The 20,707-nt window shown below is 41.7% G+C and overlaps 1 protein-coding gene across 3 annotated transcripts in view; it reads left to right on the top strand.

Moving 5' to 3' along the window:
* CDCA2 (cell division cycle associated 2) overlaps positions 1 to 20,707 on the top strand; it is a 47,670-nt gene that overhangs the window by 2,472 nt on the left and 24,491 nt on the right. For all 3 annotated transcript variants that reach the window (XM_075556490.1, XM_075556488.1, XM_075556491.1), the window contains exons 4-8: positions 5,100 to 5,254; positions 11,384 to 11,534; positions 12,731 to 12,942; positions 15,634 to 15,718; positions 18,562 to 18,785. In XM_075556490.1, coding sequence (XP_075412605.1) covers positions 5,100 to 5,254; positions 11,384 to 11,534; positions 12,731 to 12,942; positions 15,634 to 15,718; positions 18,562 to 18,785 — 827 coding nt within the window. The remainder of the gene's footprint in view (positions 1 to 5,099; positions 5,255 to 11,383; positions 11,535 to 12,730; positions 12,943 to 15,633; positions 15,719 to 18,561; positions 18,786 to 20,707) is intronic.

Raw genomic sequence — 20,707 nt, 5'->3', positions numbered from 1 at the left:
TGATGGGGAAGAAAGAAATTAATGGAACAGAATTGTAAAGTGGAGGCTAATGGGGGTCTTTAAAGTCAAGGTGTACTAGGCTAGGAAATGCCTGAGACATAGCCAAGCTGTTCTCTTGTCAAGAAGAAAAAGCTAGCTGCTGTGTGCTTAGGCGTATGGCCAGAATTCAGGGTACTGGGCTTATGGTAGGTATCTTAAGTGTGGTACTTTGAGTTTCTTCATGTGTCTTTAGCCTTGGCTTTTAGGAATAAGCCAATTAGGGAGATCTCCCAAGTTGTACTCTACCTCAGCTTGCTACTTTTTTTTTTTTTTGCCTGAGTAGGAGCTGAGCTCTGGTTGCAGAGAATATTACATTTGTGCAAGACCTGAGTTTTTGACAGCTCTTGGGTAACTGAGGATAAGTTCAAAGCCATCTGGTAAGAAAGGCTGTGCCTTGTAACAGATGAGGACTGGAATGTAAAAAGGCCTGTGTCATTTGCAGGACTACATTGTTGACAAGAACTGGGAGGGAGGGGAAGCATGGCCTTAACATGGAAAACCTATGCTTAAAATTCTTGCAGTTACAGTTTAAAAGGAGCCGTGGTGGTGCTGACTGGTAAGTGCTATACCGCTAACCCCAAGGTTGGGATTCAAACCTACCAGTTCCTCCTCTCTATTGATTTACAGCCTTAGAAGCCCTGTGAATCAGAATTGATGTCCTTGGGAATTACAGTTTAAAAAGAAAGAAGAAAACCTGTTGCAACTTAGCTAACTGCTGCACTGTCTGAGCTGACTGAGTGGAGCAGTACTGAGTGTTAACTGGGTCCACCTGCAGAGAAAGTATGTTGCGATTGAGAGCTGGTGGTATAGAGGCCTCTTGAAATGTATTAATATGGCCCTTTTAGCTATTATCCCTTATAGGATAAATTGTACATTCTTGCTACTGCCGTGACCCAACAGAATCTACAAATCATAGAACTATAGCATTGATACACATGCAAGTAAAGTTTGCTGAAGATCATTCAACAGGGGTTTCAGGAGTACTTTGACAAGTTGCTGCCAGAAATTTATATCAGACATGACTAGACAAATCCAGAGACACTCGTGTATAAGAAAGAGCCTTATATAAAAGAAAATTGTCTATTGAGAAGATATCCCTGTCTAGTCCAGATCAAGTCCAATATTAATCCATAGTCCGATACCAATCTATAAAATCCTGTTCAGACTCCTGCAACGCACGTAGTGACACTGAATGCAGGAAGGCCACAGGCCAGTGGGTAGAAAGTCTTGTGGATCCAGTAGTGGTAGAAGCATCTCAGTACTGGCGTGGGTCTCCATATGGCTCCTCCAGTTTCAGGGCTCTGGCTCCATGAGCTTAGCTGCAAGTGGCTTGTCAACAGAAATGTCCAGCAGAGAAGTGTGTGTATCTGGCCTCCAGTGAGCTATTTTATCTCCCTTGTTCCTCCAGATGAGGTCATCAAGCTGTGATCTGATTGGAAGGCTAGACTCTACCCCTTCCTCAAGTTGACAGTAGATTATATCACTACCACAAGACTGAAAAGAGGATGTAGAACTAAAGATATCATTTCTTGGATCTTGGCTAAAAGCAGAGAATATCAGAAAGATACCTGTGTTTTATTGACTACACAAAAGTACTGGACTCTAGATCATTACAAACTGGATAGCCTTGAGAAAAATGGGAATTCCACAACACTTCATTGTGCTCATGCAGAACCTGTGCGAGAATCAAGAGTCAGTTGTGGGAAATGGACTGCATGAAATACTATATGGCTTAAAATCAAGAAAGGAGTTGATTGGAGTTGTAGACTCTCACCGTACTTATTCATTCTGTATGCTGAGCAATAGCATGGATGAAGTAGGATGTCGCATCAGGATTGGAGAAAGGCTAATAACAACCTAGAATATACAGATCTGACAACCTTGCTGCTTAAAGTAAGGCGATCTTGAAGCACTTGCTGATGAAAATGAAGGATTGCAGCCATCAATATAGATTATAACTTAATGTAAAGAGAACAGATTTCCTCACAACTGGACCAATAGTTATGATAAACAAAAGATTGGAGTTGGATCCACATTGTGCTTGGATCCACAATCAGTGCACATCAAAGTAGGAGTGTATTGAAGCTATGGAAGACTATAGAGTTTAGAAGGTAGGATGCTATTTTGAAGACTAAGGTGTGCCTGATTCAAGCCATAGTATTTTCAGTCACCTCATTTGCATGTGAAAATTGGACATTGTATTTGTATAAGGAAGACTGAAGAATAACTACTGGCAGAGAATATTGAAAGTACCGTGGACTGCCAAAAGAACAAACAAGTCTGTCTTAGAAAAAGTACAGCCAGGATGCTCCTTAGAGTATTTGAGTCTATAGTAAAGATTTGTTGACGTTCTCATGAGTTCGAGTGTATGAGGAATCATGTTATAATTATTAAAAACCGATGATCACAGATGCAGTTATAGAATTGGTCTTACGTACTTTGGACATGCTATCAGGAAAGCTCAGTCCCTGGAAAGGGGCATCATGTTCAGTAACGTAGAGAAGCATGGCGGACTGACATGGTGCTGCAGGAATGGATGCCAGCATCGCAGTTATTGTAAGCGGTGTGGGGCCAGGCAGTGTTTACTTCTGTTGTGTGTAGGGAACCAACTCCATGGCACCTATCAACAAACTACATGCCTGTGATTATTGTTTGGAGGAAGTTTTCTGCTTTCTTAACCTGCTTGTAGGTAATCCCGAGTGTGACTTGGGGTAAATGTTAACTGTCAGAAGCGGTAACCCCGAGCCACACTCAGGATCACACTGCAGAGAAGTCCCTTAACTGCTCCCCGTCCAGCGGTGTTGCAGAGTGATCTGACTTCCTTGTTCGGTTCTCTGCGTGTAGATTCATAGGGCTTCCAAGGCTGTATGTAAATCAATAGAGAGCAGGAGGGACTGGTAGGTTTGAATCACCAACCTTTGGGGGGACCCTTTCTGATCTTGTCTGTATTTTTCCTGATGCTGATCCCAAGTAGCTGCTGTTATGCTCAATGAGATTTTGATATTGCACTGTTCTGGCCAGTAAACCACATAATTGTGAATATGAGTTGTGAGTTCTCTGGCCATTGCAACAAATTGTCCCATCCAGAAGAGAAGAAGAGTGACTGGTATCAGAAATAGAAGTGTGAATATGGAGCTTGGTTTGACCTCTTTCTCACAGAAGCCAGCGTTTTGCTGATTAAGGAAAAATATTTTTATGCTATGTTATATACTATGAACAAAAACTGATTTCTAACAAGCATAAAGAACTCTTGAAATTGCTAAAAAGATCAAGCACACGGGCAGAGTTCTTATAAAAAGGATAGGGTGTATTCCTTGTGAGGCAGGTGGCAGATTTTTAAAATTCTGTTTCTTGATAGAGCTCTCTTGAAAATCTAAGTCAGATTTTTTTACCACAAGGCTTAAAAGCTACCAAAGGCTACCATCTACTCAGATGGGTTTGTTATTTATTATAATATCCTATGTCAGCCATGCTTCATCTTCCTGGAAGTCATTTTGGAGAATTCATTAGACCTGTCAACTAATGTCATGGGGATGTACAGTGTTTTCTCCTATAACTAAAACAGCTGGTTTCTGTAAGACACTGCTTTTCTTTCTTTACTGATGATAAACAGCCATGCATGTGCCCATGTGAGTGTGTCCCGAGAGAACATGACCTAGAAGTGTTTGGAAAACAGTGGTTTTCAACATTGCTCTATTTGCTGGCTTCTTCAAATTTCACATCTAATGAGGTTAGAAACAAAGATCAGAGACATTTTTAGGAGGGGACAGGGGCCCTGTCTTAAGTGGATTAGGGGGCAATCTGTAAAGGGAAAAAGCACAATATAGGACAGCCGAGTCTGAGAACAGCTGTGCTCAGTACCCTCGCTCTGGGTTCAGGTCACGCGACCAGCCCCAGGCTCGAGCTAAGTTTCTTTAGGACTACCCACAACAACTTTCACTCTTACATTTGTTTTTTTACTCTAAAGTGATGTGGATCTGGAGGCTGGCCACACCTCTACGGTTACAGTCCTTCCTGGAAGCTGCTGACTTGGGCCTGTCACTGACTGGGAGTAACCTGGAGTGGATCCCAATTCTTATCAATTAGGATTTTGGACAAGTCGTTACACAGTAAATCAATAGGAGAAACAAATTGTCTTGACATTAAGAATTTGTAATAGTACATGTGCTTAGGTGGAGTTCAGTCTTTGGGGATTTGGTTAAAACCAAAAACTCTGCTATCAAGTCGATTCTGACTCATAGTGACCAATGGGCTTCTGAGACCCCTGTGCGTCTCTTTACGGGATATGAAAACCCCATCTTCTTCCCTTGGAGCAGCTGGTGGTTTTGAACTGCTGACCTCACAGTTAATAGTCCAATGCATAACCATTGTGCCAGTAGGGCTCCTGGGGATTTTATTAGTTTTTACTGTCAGATCACCCCAACTCCTAGCTATCCCATGACAAATGAAATTACTGCCCAGGCCAGGGTCATCTTGATTGATGCAGATCAATTGTGCTCCATAGGGTATTCACTGACTGGTATTTCTTCCTAGCCTGTTAGTGTGGGCCAGCCTGGAAGCTGCTGAAATCTGTTCAGCTTCATAGCAGCATGCAGACCTCCACTGTTGACGAGTGGGTGGCTGCGCACCAGGCCCATTTTCCAGGAATCAAACTCAGATCTACCTCAGGAAAGGCAAATCGTCTGCCACTAAAACCACCACTGCCCCCTTCCTTAAGGATAAGATTGATTCATAAAAAGAAAATTTTTTAATCAAAAGAAGCTGTTGCCTACCTCTGCTGCAGGAGCAATGGGACAAAATATTTTAAAATAAATTTAAATGTGTTCATGTATCTGTTTACTGTTTAAGGCGTGCTCTCCATGTATCTGGGATAGAGTAAGTCATTTGGCAAAACAAAATTTCATGTTCACTGGCTAATGTAAGAACAATTTGCTAGGCGTTCCATACTTACATATCTGTGTTGTGTTTTAATCACGTTTTCTCTCTCAGGTTGGTACATTATGGGTAATCAGGACATGATGAATGATGATTGCTGTAATTTAAGAGAGTTTTCATTACAGGAAAGCCATCAGCCTATCTGAAAAAAACTAGACGGCGTTCCACAATCGGTGCCCGGGGCTCTCCTGAAACAAACCACTTGATTTGTTTCATTGCTCAGCAGCGGAATATGAAGAATGCTGAGAAATCTCCTTTGGCAAAGAAGTCCCCTTTTCAGGTATGGTTTTTCTCTGAGTTCTGTTGTGAACTCTTGCTGGGAAAGTGCTGTGCAGTGAGGATAAAGCTGTTGTACAGTCAGTCTTTCAGCCTCCCTGTGCGTTAGATATGTTTTAGATCTTTCTGTGTTTTGGCAAACACCATGCAAGAGGCAGAGAGGTGGACGTCAATTCTGGATGTAACAAAGTTAATAAATCCCGGGTAGATAAGGCTTTCTAAAGGAATTTTTAATCTTACTTGGCAAAATTTTGAGCGTGTTGAGGTCTGTATTTTATCATGAGGAGAGACAGTATATTCTCTTTCTATAATCATTTTATTGGGGGAGCTCTTACAAATCTTATAGAAATCCATCTTTCAATAGTATTAAGCACACTTGTACATATGTTGCCATCAACATTACCAAAACATCGTCTTTCTACTTGAGCCCTTGGAATCAGCTCCTCTTTTAATATTTTCTAACTCTTGACTGTTATTATTTTATCTCTCCAAAACTCACTAAACTTGCTGACACAGAGTCAATGTCGACCTATAGCAACCCTGTTGGGCAGAGTACAACTGCCCACTGTGGAATTCTAGGGCTGTAACTCTTTATGGTAGTAGAAAACCTCATCTTTTATCTCTAAATGTCTAATTTTAAAAAATCATTTTATTGGGGGCTCTTACAGCTCTTATAACAATCTATACATCAGTTGTATCAAACACATTTGTACATACGTTGACATCATCTTCAAAACCATTTTTTTCTACTTGAGTCCTTGGTATGAGCTCCTCTTTCCTCCCCCCCCCCACTCTCATGATCCCTTGATAAATTATAAATTATTATTGTCATATCTTAAATCATCCTCTGTTTCCCTTCACCCACTTTTCTATTGTTCACCTGAGCGGGGGGCGGAGGTGTTATAATTCCCTTTCTCCCTGCACCTTGCAAGCCCCTGTTATGGTATTGCTACTCTCTTTACTGTTCCTGAGGGGTTTGTCTGTCCTGGATTCTGTGTGTCGAGAGCGCTTCTCTGTGCCAGTGTGTATGCCCTGGTCCAGCTGGATCTGTAAGGTTGAACTGGGGTCATGAGAGGGGGCATGATAATGGGGATGGGGTGGGGCTGAGGAGAATTAAAGAACTAGAGGAATGTTGTGTTTCGTTGGAGCTGTACTGCACTCTGGCTGACTCCTCCCTTCCCTGTGACTCTTCTGTGAGGGGATGTCCATTGTCTACAGATGGCGTTGGGTCTCCACTTCAGCCTTCCTCGTTCACTTCAATGATTGCTTGTTTTGGGTCTTCTGATACCTCATCCTGTAGACTTCTCGTGATCATACAGGCTGGGGTGCTTCCCTGCTAGATGACTGCTTGTTTAATTACAAGCCTTTACGCTATATCTTATAAAGCCAAGACGCTATATCTTGTAATAGCCGGGCACCATCAGCTTTCTTCACCACATTTGCTTATGCACACATTTTTTCTTCAGTGATCGTGTCAGGAAGATGAGCATCACAGAAAGCCAGGTTGTTAGAACAAAATGTTCTTATGTTGAGGGAGGTCTTTAGCAGAGGCCCAGTGTCCATCTACTACCTTAATACTTAACATATAAATACATGTACATAGACCTATATCCCTCCCATTATGTATACATATGTTTACATATGTACATGCCTGTTTTTATACCTCTGTAAATGTCTTTGCCTCCTAGTTGTTTCCTTATTTTCTTTTACTTTCCTCCTGTCCTATTATGTTTGACATTCTTTCATTTCTCAGTAATTCCTTTTGGCTACATTGCACTTGATCAAACCCCACCAGGAATTCTAAGCCCTCCTTGCTGTTGATTTTAGATCACTTGTTGTTCCCTTGTCCCTGGGTTTGTTGGCTCCCCTCTCCCCTATCCCCTATCCCCCCAGAACCGTTGGTCCCACTGTTTTCTTCTAGGGATTGTTTGTGCTGCCTATCTTATGATAGACATGATGCCTGTTTTGATGACAACATTGAGTTTGGATGCAAGGTCAAGGGTTCCCCCAGGACAAACTGGATGGGGGTCAGACGTCTGGGAAGGAGTGAACTGCTTGTTTGCTCATAGAACATAAATATTTTTTCAAAATAGTGCATGTCATTAAAAAGTCAAATAGTAAGTAATATGAGGCTTTACTGAAAAAGTTCCCAGCTTACCCTTCTTGATGGACAAATGCTTTAGGTTTTTTTATTTTTTTTTTTACATTGGCCTTTATTTTTCCATATAGATGCTATCTGTTTGTAAAGCTGTGTAATGGTGCTGTGGTCATCCAGTTGGTCTGATGACTCGTGGGAGTCCCTGAGTGCGTTTTAGCAGGCCCGTGAGGTCAAAGGTACTTTGGTAACAACACAAGGATGCTGTTTGCCCCTTTTCACTGAGTTGCTCTTTGTACTCCTGGTGCCCAAAGTAGAAAGACCTCTGGGCCCCCTGGCATGAACCCAAGCAGTGGCACCAAGCTGTCCTCTTTGTTGTTCTCTGCCTGTGGAGTCGCCGAGTCAGAATTGACTCCGTGGCAGTGAAGTTTGGTGTGTGTTCACAAGAAAATAATGGTAATAAAACCTAAGAACCCCCTCGATAGAGCAACGACGGTTACACATTTTATTAAGCCTCAACCCGTGATGAGCCGTGCGTAGGAAGTGCGTATGGCACTGCAGAGGGCCCAGCCAAGTGCCGTGTGGAGTGGGGTAGTTGGAGCTGCTGGCTGGGCTAGTTTCTCCTTTTTTTCTTTTTCTGTTTATTAATGTTTTACTAGGTGAATCCTGGCGATTCCGAAACTTGACAGGATGTTTTCACCAAAACAAGCCAGGTAAACCTGTTACTTAGAGGGGGAGTTCTTACTAATGAGAGGTGTACTCTCAAGATAGTTAGGATTTTAGAAAGGAGATGTCTTAGTTTCTTAGCTACTCTAACAGAAATACCATAAGTAGGTGACTTAAAAAGATGTAAAGGTATTTTCTCACAAGTGAAGAGGCTAGAAGTCTGAATTCAAGGTACTGACTTTAGGGTCAGGCTCTCTGTTGGTCTGGGAGAAGCTAAGAACCTTGCCTCAACATCTGTAGCCCGTGTTCCTCGATGGCTTTGCAGTCTTCACTGGCATTTCTCCGCTTCTTTCTGCTTTCTTCGGTGTCTAATCTGCTCGCTGTGTGGCAGAGGTGATGAGGCTTAGGACACACCCTACATTACCACAAAGTAAACCATCGCAAATTAGATGATATCAGGTATCCTTGGTTGCCCTCAAATTGGTTCTGACTCATTGACCCTGTGTGCAACAGAACGAAGCACTGCGCGGTCCTGTGCCAGCCTCACAGTTGTGGTTTTTGATCCCTTTGTCGCAGCCACTGTGTCCACCCTTCCCCTTGGTGGCCTTCCTCTGTTTCACTGCCCAAGCCTGACGTCCTCCCCAGGGACTGGTCTCTCCTGACCAATGTCTGAAGTATTTGAGGTGAAGTCTCACCATGCTGGTTTCTAAGGCGTATCCTGGCTGTATTTCTCCTAAGACTGAGTTGTCTGTTCACTTGACAGTACTCAGTACTTGCAGCATTCTTCTCCAGCACCAGATGCAATGCGTTGATTCTTCTGCGGTCTTCCTTCTTCAGCTTGCATTGCACATGCACACGAGGTGGCTGGAAATCCAGTGGTTTGGGTAGTGGTATTTTGATAGTGGGTAGTAACATGTCTCAATACGTAGAAGCGCTGCATCACTCAGAAAGCCACTGTTTTCCAGATGATCAATGCATGATGTTACAAAAACCTATGTGAAGCGGCTTCAGAAGTTGGTGGGAAGATGGAGTTAAAAGATGATGGTTCAATGATGAAGGTTCAGCATATGTACAAATGGATGTACAGTGGATGTATGGACTCTTATAAGAGTCCCCAATAAAATGATGTATTAAAATTTTTTTCAAATGGTATAGAACCAAGAACTTTTGAAGCCATCTTATATGAGTATGAGGTAACGGAAAATTGAAGAATAGATCAATGAATTGAACAAAATATAAAAAGTTTATAGATGTGCTTTCATGTTTTATGTTGCAGTTGACCTTTAAAAATCTTTGTTGACTTTCGGAGTAGCATTCGGGAAAGAATATCCATGATTCTGGAAAGAATATTAAAATACTCCCCTTTTGCTAGATACAGATATATCCCCTTGAGTCAAGTTGGTCTTGTGGAGGCCCTGTGTGCACAACAGATATAACTGTTGCCTGGTGCTGTGTCATGTGTAAGATCGCTGGCATGTTGGAATGCGTTGTGCTGTGGTTGTGTCAGTAGTCTTGTCTTACTGGTCTGCTCTTTGACCAGATGCGTCCCTGTAGGAGCATTGCGAGTCAAAATTGACTCGATGGCAGTGAGTTTGGTTTTGGTTGGGATGACATGTCAACGGATGCCTGGTGTGGGTTTTGTGTGGGGCTGTGACCCACAAGGTCAGCAGTTTGATAACCACCGGCTGCTCTGGGCTAATGATGAGGCTTTCTACTCCAGTAAAGATTTCCAGTCTCAGAAACCCACCTCTCTGACCTCAGGCTGGTGTTCTAAGTCGAATTGACTTGATGGCAGTGGGTTTTTGAGTTGTGCTTGATGGCATGTCAGAGCAAGTAGATCGACAATATTCTGTTGTGATCCATAAGGTTTTCACTGGCTAACTTTCTCGAGCAGATGGCCGGGTCTGTCTTCCCAGACTGCTTTTCAGTCTGGATGCGCCTCTGGAGCCTGTGTGTCACAGGAAACCCTGCTGGTCTTTGAGATAGGAATTGTAGCCTGTGTGGACTGGAGAGGAGAATGAGACTCCACTTAGGTGTCTTGAGGTTTACACTCAACAAATGCACCCTGCAAATGACCGTCACTGGATCCTTTGAGCACAACCTTTGGGAAAGTTTCCAAGTAGGCCCTTCTTGTCCCTTCTTCCTAGCGCCCCCTTTGGGATCTAGCGTTTTCTTGTTTTTTATAAATCATTTTATTGGGAGCTCTTACAGCTCTTATAAAAATCCGTAGGCTCAGTTGTATCAAGCACATTAGTACATATGTTGCCATCATTTTCAAAACATTTTCTTTCTACTTGAGGTCTTGGTATCAGCTCCTCTTTTGTAACATCATCCCTCTCTCCCCCACAGCCCCACCCTGGGACCCTTTGATAAATTATAGATTATTATTATTTTCCTATCTTACACTGTTCACTGTCTCTGTGCACCCACGTTTCTGTTGTTGGTCTCCAGGCAGGGGATACATCGATTATTGCGATTGGTTCCCCCTCCTGCCCCCGCCTTCCTCCTACCCTCACCTTCCTCCTACCCTCGTGGTATAGCTACTCCCATTCTTGTTCCTGAGGGGTTTGTCTGTCCTGGATTCTATGTGTCGAGAGCTCTTCTCTGTACCAGTGTGTATGCTCTGGTCTAGCTGGATTTGTCAGGTTGAACTGGGGTCATGATAGTGGTGGGGAGGAAGCATTAAAAGCTAGAAGAATGTTGTGTGTTTCATTAATGCTATTACTGTACCCTGGGTGACTCATCCCTTCCTATGAACCTTCTGTAAGGGGATATCCAATTATCTACAGATGGGCTTTGGTTTTCATTCTGACACCCCCTCTTTCACATCGATAAGATTGTTTTGGGGGCTAAACACTTTTTAAAGGTGGTTTCAACCAAATGCTGACTTCTCTTAGTGTGATCCATGAAATCATTTGCTATTAGTATTAACCATCAGCCATTCCTATTTGCTCAGGTTTTGCTGAAAACCTAAGATGAGCAGAGGAGAGTTGAATGAAATGGAAAATGAGTAGTTCACAGAAGAGGCTCTCCACTAAATTGTTACCTCAGATCTTCACAAAGGAGCCCTAGTGGTGTAGAACCTGCTCATTGGGCTGCTAACTGCAAGGTCAGCAGTTCAAAACCACCAGCTGCTCTCAGGACAAAGGTGAAACTTTTCCTCCCAGGAGGAGTTACAGTCTCAGAGTCTACAGAGTCCATTCTTCTTTGTCCATGGGGTCACTATGAGTCAGATTGACTTGATGGCAGCAGGTTCGGTGTTTTTGGATCTTCACAAAGGATTTGTCTTTAGTTTGGGATTCAGAGTGTGGAAACTATGCGTGGTTTGCTTTGCATGTCTTGATTTGCTTGGTGTTTCTGTGCTTTTAACAGGGAAGTCCTGTACTGTATCGAAACGTTAATTCCTTAAGAGAGCGAATATCTGCCTTCCAGTCAGCTTTTCACTCCATAAACGAGCACGAGAGCACGGCTGACTGTCCCGAGTCCTCGGAGGCAGAGAGGGAGAGCAAGACCACAGATAGCAGTGAGTAGAAAGATTGCTGCCAAATTTGACTTCAGTGTTTTTGCAGAGACACTCCTGAGAGACAACAAAAGATTTGAGTTCCAAGTATCAAAATGTGATGTTGCACATTAATTGGATGAGAAATACGTTTCCTTGGAACCTAACATTTAAAATCTGGGGATGTTTTCACGCAAAAAATACGGAATTGTAGTTTTTCTTGATTTAACAAAAGCTATTTGGCATTCTTAAGCCAACATTCCCATGTGGTTGCACTTTTGAAATTTCAAATTTGGAGCTGGATTCCTCATTTCTGATTAGGAAATTTTGAATTTTACATTTGTCAAACTTCAAAAGTTTGTGAGAATTCCATTATTTTTTCACTTAAATTCCAAACCCTGATATAAAAATGAGTATATATTGAAGCTGATTTTTAATCCTGGTCCACATTTTTATTATAACATGTCGATAGTAATGCTTTTCTTTCTTCATATTTATAGCCACTTTGGATTTCTGAATGATAAAGCACTTGAAACATAAGAATAAAGCAGTGCCTTGGTATTAGCTGTGATCATCACAAACACTCCTCTGGGCTCTCTACGCCCAATATTAAAGAGCTGATGTCAGAATCCACATGATTCTACTTGACTGTCTAACAAGAGCTCTATAAACACTGTCGTGTGCAGTGCACTGTTAGCCTGACACCTTGTAGCACCTAGTCAGACATACCGGTTTATTTTCAGTTCTTATCTGGCTCTTACGATAAACTATTATCTATACACTGTTACTGTGATTCTTCAGAGAATGAACTTCCTTTTTGAAAAGAAAGTGGAGGCACGTGGTTGTTGCTTTCATAAATCATGCCTACGTAGAGCAGGGATGAGAGCGTGCGCATATCCTTTAAAAGGTTTAAGATAGAAATGTTAAATGTAAATTTTAAAATGCAATGATAAGTACCATGTGAAGTAGAAATGTGTGTAGTGTATTTTACACGTTTTAGGGTCTCCAAATCTAAAATCTATCTAGTATTCATATTTGTTATACTCTTAACTACCTGGAGTAACGTTTTCTTTTCCATGAGATTTTGGTTTTCAATACCAAAGTCACTGGGATATTCCTTTTATATATAAAAGGACTGGGCACTAAAATTATAATGTAAAAAATTTTTAAGTGGTATTGAAAAGGAAAACTGCATGCCCACATTTGTTTTGTGTATATAGTCAAAAAAGAAGGCCTTCGTGAATGGCAGCAGTCTGGATTCTCTGTGAATTTATCAGCCAAACGTCGGAGACTCTCTCCTCAGAGCAACTTGAATGAGAATCTGACTGATGCTGAAAAAATAGGAATTAATCTTCAGTTATTCAGTACTGATGCTTCTCCGTGTACAGACAGACCGTGCACTGTTGGAACTTCACCTGCTGCGCTATCTGAGGTAACCCACTTATTTAAAACCTAGGAACAGAAAGTGTTGGTTTTCTGTTTTACTGTTTTTTAAGGCTCCGAGATGGGTTTCCCAATGATATGAGTGCAAATTGCCATACTGAATTCGTATGTTAGTAGTGTTTGAAGTTACATATGAGTGGGGCAGTTCCCAATGAAAGAAAGAGCGAGCTGCTGGGCAGAGCGTTCAGGGTATGCATTTTTCCTACTAGGCCAGCATGAAGCCCTCTCTTTGAGTTAGTGAACCCATGACGTCGGCTTCCTGGGAAGGTTCTCTGGTTACAGAGAATTTTTTTATAAAAGCACTTTCATTCGAACCTGGTTTTTTGTGATGGCCAATTTAAGAGAACAGCGCATGGCTGTGAAATTTTGTTTTCTTCTTGGAAAAAATGCCGAAGAAACGGCAGTGATGATGTGGCACACAGCTTGCAAGGACAGCGCTCTGGGGAAACTCACGTGTACGAGTGGAGTGGTTTCCTTGTTTTACAAAGGGAGACATGCCCTTTGATGACAGACCTTGTTCTGGATGTCCCGCAACTTCCTGAATGGACAAATATGTCAATTGATAGTGCATTTGGAGTTTGTTCCACCAGCTCACATTTAATCGAGCTTTCTACTTAGAGGTTCTGAAAAGGCTGTGTAACAGTGTGTTTTTATAAAAGCCTGATTTGTGGCAGACGGGACTGACTGGTTTTGCCACCACAACAATGTACTGTTCACACAGTCATCTCTGCGTCAGTTTTTGGCAAAAACAACATGCCTCTCTTGCCCCATGCACCTTACTCACCTGACCCCTGACCTTGCTCCAAGCAACTTTTTGTTTCTGTGAACGAAGAGGGACATGAAAGGACAGCAATTTGACAACATAGAAGAGGTGAGGGAAAAAAACGAGGGAGGTGCTGTCAGCCAGCCAAACCGATGAGTTTGAGCAATGTTTCCAAGAATGGAATCACAGATTTGACAGCTGTATTAAATGTAATGGAGAATACTTTCAAGGTGATAAGATTGTTGGTTTTTTGGTGGTTTTTTTTTAAAACTAAATACATAGCTTTAAAAATATCTTGGGCTTTTTTGGGTACCCCTTGTATACGTGTGTGTTTTGTTCATCTTAATGTTGTTGGCTGATGATATTGGTTTATTAGTCACATTTTTATATGTTAAAAAAGTAAGCCTTTAGAGATATGTTTGCACGTAACTAACTGCCTAATGCCTTAACCAATCTGAATTTTACAGTCTGGAGGAGAACAAAGTTAAGGATCTGGAGCCTTCCCCAAACTGAATGGCGGGAGCTAGTTCTTTTTCCAATGCCTGACTTTGCCTGCTTCATTCTCTTGGCTTGGGCTTGATAGGCTAGCTTTTCATTTCTGTACTCATGAGAGGAGGCAGTGCCATTTGGAATTGGAACTCCTCTACTTTATCTGTTATGTAGAAGCAATTATTGAAGTTACTTGGATTGGCATAATAAATGTTTGATAGCCATTCAAGGTTCTTTGGAGTCACATTTTATTTCTATTTCAGAGTTGCCTCTACTTTATTTAAGATAATATAGCATCATTAAAAGAAATCATAGCAATTATTGATTATTGGTACTTTGATTACTTCTTGGCTATAAGCCATGAATTAGAACTGATTTCTAAATATTAATGTTTCCTATGCTAACCCATTAGACACACCCTTCATTTTACTGGCATGATTAGGTTTCAGAGACTATGTCAGTTTTTGAAAATTGGTAATATGAGAAAATAGAGGAAGACCACATCAAAATACAAAATGCAGGATGACTACATCATTACACACCTGCCAGATTTCATCATTACATAACTGACAAATCATTGAGAATCGTGGCCCAACCAAGATCACATGTTGCTGTGAATCATTACTGTAAGATGACATTTACCTATCCTTACTCTCAGACACAAGTGGCTAGTACAGAGTTTTGGGTTTGTTTTTTTAAGATCATTTTATTGGGGTCACTTACAGCTCTAATAACAACCTAACATCAATTGTATCGAGCATATTTGGACATATGTGGCCATCACTATTTTCTAAACATCTGCATTCTATTTGGGCCCTTGGTATCAGCTTAGATATTTTACTTCTGATATAGACAGAGAGTGTATGCGGTAGTCAATAAGTGAGGAGCAGGTGTAATTTTTTCCTGTCCTAACTACTGACCTCTTTGCCATTTTGTTAGTAATTGCATACCTTGCCCATTAGCTGCTCCACGAAGGAAGATGAAGTTGGATGTTCTTGTAAAGACTTAAAGCCTTGGGAACCCTCCTCTCTGTGGGTCACTGAGAGTTGGCATCCACTTGATGATGGGAGTTGGAATTTTTACCCCCTTTATTTTAATTTTAATTTTATCTTCAAAGGATAGTAGTTCATGCTTTTGGGCTTCAAGGAATATGGCAACAAGATGTACATTTTGAATTTGGGGGTGGGCGGGAATTGTTTGGGTAGGTTGTTTGGGATGTAAGTTATATAAAATGCTCTTGTTAGATCTCTGCATATTTTCATAGTAATTAGCAAGGTGGTAAAAAAATGAATGATTGATTTAATACTAGATTCTTCCCAACCAAGTTATTGGTTAGCTTTACTTAAATGTTATAAAAGTATCAGTAGTAATATAAATAATAAGTAATACTATTTACTCTTTCTCCGCCTGCCCCCTCCGACCCCCAAGAAATCTTCTGGACTTGGTGTAACACAGTCTAGCTGTTTAGTGGAAGAGTCTGTTCCACTTTTAGGTCTCAGCGCGGTTCCGTGTGGTAAGTACTTAAAGCTTCCTAGTGCCTGTGCCAGCTTACCCATGAAAGCATGCACCTGGGTGACATTGTGCTCGATGTACCTATATGATACAATTTGGTAATGCTAAAATGAACAAAATGTTCTTATATTTTAGGAGCTTTCATGGTCTGGTAGAAATGGTTTAAAATGTTTATTATTATCTGAGATACAACATTTTCATTTTTGAACCAGTTCCACAGTCTTAGTAACATGTTTTCACGTGTAAGAGAAATGCCACTCGTGCTGTTTTCGAGTTGGTGGTGTAGTGGTTATGCATTGGGCTGTATTCTCAGTGGTCAGCAATTCAAAACTGCTGGCAGCTCCAAGGGAGAAGAAGACTGGGATTTCTATCCCTGTAAATACATGGAGTCCCCAAAACCCTCCGGGGGTCACTGTGAGTCAGCATTGACTGGATAACAGTGAGATGGTTTTGTAGAGGTGTGTAGAGTGTGTCCTCACACCACTAACCACCCCCTGCATGTCTGGTCAACAGATCTTCTGCTTCTTTGCTTTTGCGATAGATTCTCAGTGTTCTTATCTAGATGAGTTACTTCATTGTGGGCTAGTTCTCACCACCACCTCCCTTTTCACCGCGTTGTATCTGAGCTGTCTCCTTATTTTCCTAAATGGTTAAGTTTTCCAATTGAACGTAACCAAAATATCCAATATTATATTTCAACGTAGACTCCGCTGGACTGAGGGATTCCTTCCAGGCGTAACTCCATCTCTTTGATCTGTTCTAAAGCACTACTGAGAGCATGGCACCACTGTACTCTGTCTCCTTTGTTAAAAAGCTCCACAGAGGCGGCATTAGTAAACCAGCACTGGCCGCTTCGTTGCCGTCTCCAGAGGTATTCTCAGTGTCGTCCTCTGCTTGGTGCTGCAGCTGCATGGTAGACCGTGTTGATGCCCCCTCCTTTATAAGAAAAACTGACAAATGGTAGGTCCTGTTGTTCCCTGTGGCACGTAGGTTTCTTGGTGTATTTCATTGTTCCCCTTTCTCTGGACCTTTAAACATTTGCGTGCAGCACTACTCCCACCCGTCCCCCATCAGGTTTCGTGCTTGGACCTTTTTGCCCTATGTGATTTTAGCATTCTTAAATGGACCTTTTTGCCCTATGTCATTTTAGCGTTCTTAAATGGACCTTTTTGCCCTATGTGATTTTAGCATTCTTAAATGGACCTTTTTGCCCTATGTGATTTTAGCGTGCTGAAAATCATAGATAGGCTCTTGACTTCAAAATTTAAATAACTACCTTAGATCTCTTCCCTGAACTTAACGTACCCACCTGCTTTCTTGATCTCCACTTGGATATTTAATAAACATCTCAAATTAGCATGCTCCAGCCAATCTTGTTATATTTTTTTTCTTCCTCAACATGCTCATCAGGAAGCCTGGTAGTTGAATGGGTTTTACATATTGGACTACTCATCACAAGGTCTGACTTCAAGACCACTCACTAGCTGCTCCTCGGGAGAAAGATGAGACTTTCTGCTCCCATACAGATTCACAGCCTTGGAAGCTCAGGGGGGCAGATCTGCTCTGCCTGAAGGTTGCTATGAGTTTGGGAGTTGAGAACCCAGTGCCTTAGTAAATGACACCTCATTGATTGTGTAAAACTCCTAGAGTTACCCGGCATCCTCTCCTTTACAAGTCACTCCCAAAACTAGACTGTGTGTGTATGTGTGTGTGTGTGTTTCTTAGTTTGAAGTACTTTTTGTTCACATGCAATTGAAATTCACAAGAAATAATATTTAGAGAGATCCAGTCAATATAGCTTTTACCTGGTCTTCTCCAGATAGTAACATAAGTCTAGTACAACATCATGACCAGAAAATTGAAATTGGAAAATACTGGTTTTATCTTCCTTCTTTCATCCATTTTTATTATTTTTATTTTATTAAAAAAAATCATTTTATTGGGGACTCTTACAGCTTTTTTTTTTTTTACTCTTACAGCTCTTATCACAATTCATACATATATCTGTGTGTCAGGCACATTTGTATGTATGTTGCCGTCATCATTTTCTTCAATTTTTAACAGTTTTATATGTATTAGCATATTTACTTCCTTGCAACTTTGTCACATGTGTAAATACACTTGATCATATCATATCCAAGACAGAATAGTTCCGTCACACAGCTCTCTTGTGCTACTCTTTTGTAGCCATAGCTGTCTCCCCCTTCTCCACACTCTCCTTTGCATTATTTTGGGTGTTTAGTTTTGGGGGTAATTCTCGAGGCTCCAGCACCTTGTACAGTCTCACATGACAGGTGCCAGAAACTCATTAAATGAAGCAGTCGTTCAAAGGCAGTGCTCCCTTGTGCCAAAGAATTGGTTTTGGGAAGTGCGAGCGTCGAGGGTGTTAATCTTTGGGTATGATAGGCTTCACCATTCCCTCCACCCTCACCCCTTCTCCCCCTTGGGGGCTCAGATGCCTCTGACTCCAACAGCAAAATTGGTCATGCTTCAGTGCTTAGCTCAGTTTACTTTCATGGTATAAGTAGTCAGTTTCATATGAATAGAGGCAGACTAAGTATACGGCTGGTTCTTAGTTCCTTGCTGTAATCTCTGATCCAGATTTCCCTGGGAATCCTAAATCCCTTACATACTTTTATTCTGAGTAGTTAGATTTGGATTTCAAATTGTGACCAGCCTCACTTCTTTTTCTAAGTGAAATCCTAAGTGGTACTCCTAAGCGGGACGTATCAGGCCTAAATTTCAAAATTGCATATTAGTATCATTGCAGAAAAGATCGTTTTCATCTGGAATGGACTGAATTGAAAATCTTTGACCTCTTGTGATTCTGTGTCCATTTGGAAGGAATCAAAGTTGCTGACTGTGTAGGAGACAAAAGAACAAGTGCTGCTATTTCACAGAAAACCTGGCTAGAGGATGCATTGCCCGAAGCAGCGAGCGTAGACCCAGTTCCTGCCAGCAAGTCACCAGCTACTTCAGTTTGTAAGGACGCTCTGTCCTCCAAGACCTTTGCGCTTCGCTCTGTCCTGAAGAAACCTTCTGTGAAGCTATTTCTTGAAAGCCTACAGGTGTGTATTGAGCTGCATTTCCAAAACAAATTGAATAAATACCCATTTTCCTTCAGAGCAATATATCTGAAATGCTATATGCCATACTTCTGTAAAGGAAATAGCTCATGTTCTTTGCTTCTCATTTATAGGGGCTTGTTTCTCTTGGTCATTTTTCCTTTTACACTCAGTATATGCTACACAGTATCCAGAATTTAATATAGGTGTAGTTTATCGTAAAGAGGTTATGATTACTAATGTATTGATTTATTTCCACTCAGAATATTTTGTTTCAGAAATCCATTCCCCTATATTCCCCCAGCCTCGCTTTTTTTGTCTAAGCCAACGGTTCTCAACCAATGGGTATCAACACCTTTCGGGGTCAAACGACCCTTTCACAGGGGTTGCCCGATTCATAATAGTAGCAAAATTGTAGTTACGGAGTAGCAGTGAAAATAATTTTATGGTTGGGGGTTACCACAACATGAGGAGAACTGTATTAAAGGGTCGCAGCATTAGGAAGGTTGAGAACCACTGCTCTAAGCTCCGTTAGTAGAAGGAAGGCGTAGATTGGGGGGAAGCTGGTGTTGGGTGCTTTCCATTTGACTGGAGTCTCCTGTCTGTTTTAACTTATTTATCCCTGCCAGTGGGCCACTAAGAATATTTTCAACCACATTTTATATAAGCATTGGCTTGCAGGTTATTGAATGTACCCATCAGATCTGATGTTAAATCCATGACAGACTTTAAAATTCATGACGGGTAAGAGTAAACGCTCTGGAGTGTGCTAACTTCGGCAAGGAAGGCAACACAGGCCGTTGGGTGGTCGCAGGAGTGCTCTGGTTTTCCCATCATCTTGTCGAGCAAAAGGACAAAGCCCAAGACCACCAATGTTTGCCGCGTTGGCTTGTCTCAGATGCCTTCAACTGATTGCTCAGAATAGGGATGGCGTCGCCAACGGGAAGACTTGTACGATTTGCCTGCCTTCCTGGGAAACAATCCACCTGATGAATATTTTGACCCCAGGATGCAGGCCATCGCAGGTCCCATCAGTTTCACGATGGTCCTTATGTTTGGGAGCAGCTAAATGGGACTGTTCCAGAAGATGTCATCAAATGCTTTTGCTCGCCTGATGAAGCAGCTGTCGCCACTCGAGTACCTGAGAGAGCTGCTGCTGACAACCAGGGGAGATCGGGTCAATGGACGAGGGAGCCAATGAGCTGTACAGAGAAGCAACTATTAATGAAAAGGGGAGTTTGATTCCATTGAATTCAGCTACATCCGTAACCTTGAATGACAGACAAGGATGATTGCACATACCTGGCATTCCAGGCAAACCTGCCTTGTTGCCATTTTGGATATGTCTGAGACTTTCTCTTAGAGCAGTGGTTCTCAAACTTCCTCATGCCGTGGACCCTTTTATACGGTTCCTCCTGTTGTGACCCTGCAACCATACAATTGTTTTTGTTGCTACTTCATCACTGTCATTTTGCTACTGTTATGAATTGGCCCGTTTGACCCCTAAAGGGGTCGTGACCTACAGGTTGAGAACTGTCTTAGAGATCATTGTGTGCCCTGAGCTGTATAGCTTTCGCCTTAGTGTTGTATTTATTGTAAGCCATTTGGAGCACCTGCATTTCTTAAATCAGACTAGAAGGGAACTTTTTTTTAATTGAAGTAAAGTAGAATTGGGGGAAAAGGATCAATGTCTTATGATAGCCTTAGGAGAGTGCTCAGATTTGTAACAGTGTAGTAGATTTTTACATTTTTGGAGTAATAAAACCTTTAAACATTTTGACCAAAGCACCGAATGTTAATTATGTTTGTCATTTTTCAGAGTGGGAAAAATTGGGTATCACTACTTCCCAGCTCCTCCCATTTCCCCAGTAACAGCAGCCTATACAGAGTTGACACATATTTTAACTCGGTTGTTTCTTTTTTCT

This window comes from Tenrec ecaudatus, chromosome 8, assembly GCF_050624435.1.
Source record: "Tenrec ecaudatus isolate mTenEca1 chromosome 8, mTenEca1.hap1, whole genome shotgun sequence".
In the NCBI taxonomy this organism is placed as follows: domain Eukaryota; kingdom Metazoa; phylum Chordata; class Mammalia; order Afrosoricida; family Tenrecidae; genus Tenrec; species Tenrec ecaudatus.
Note: the sequence above shows the minus strand (reverse complement) of the source record. Positions and strands in the feature narration are given on the sequence as shown.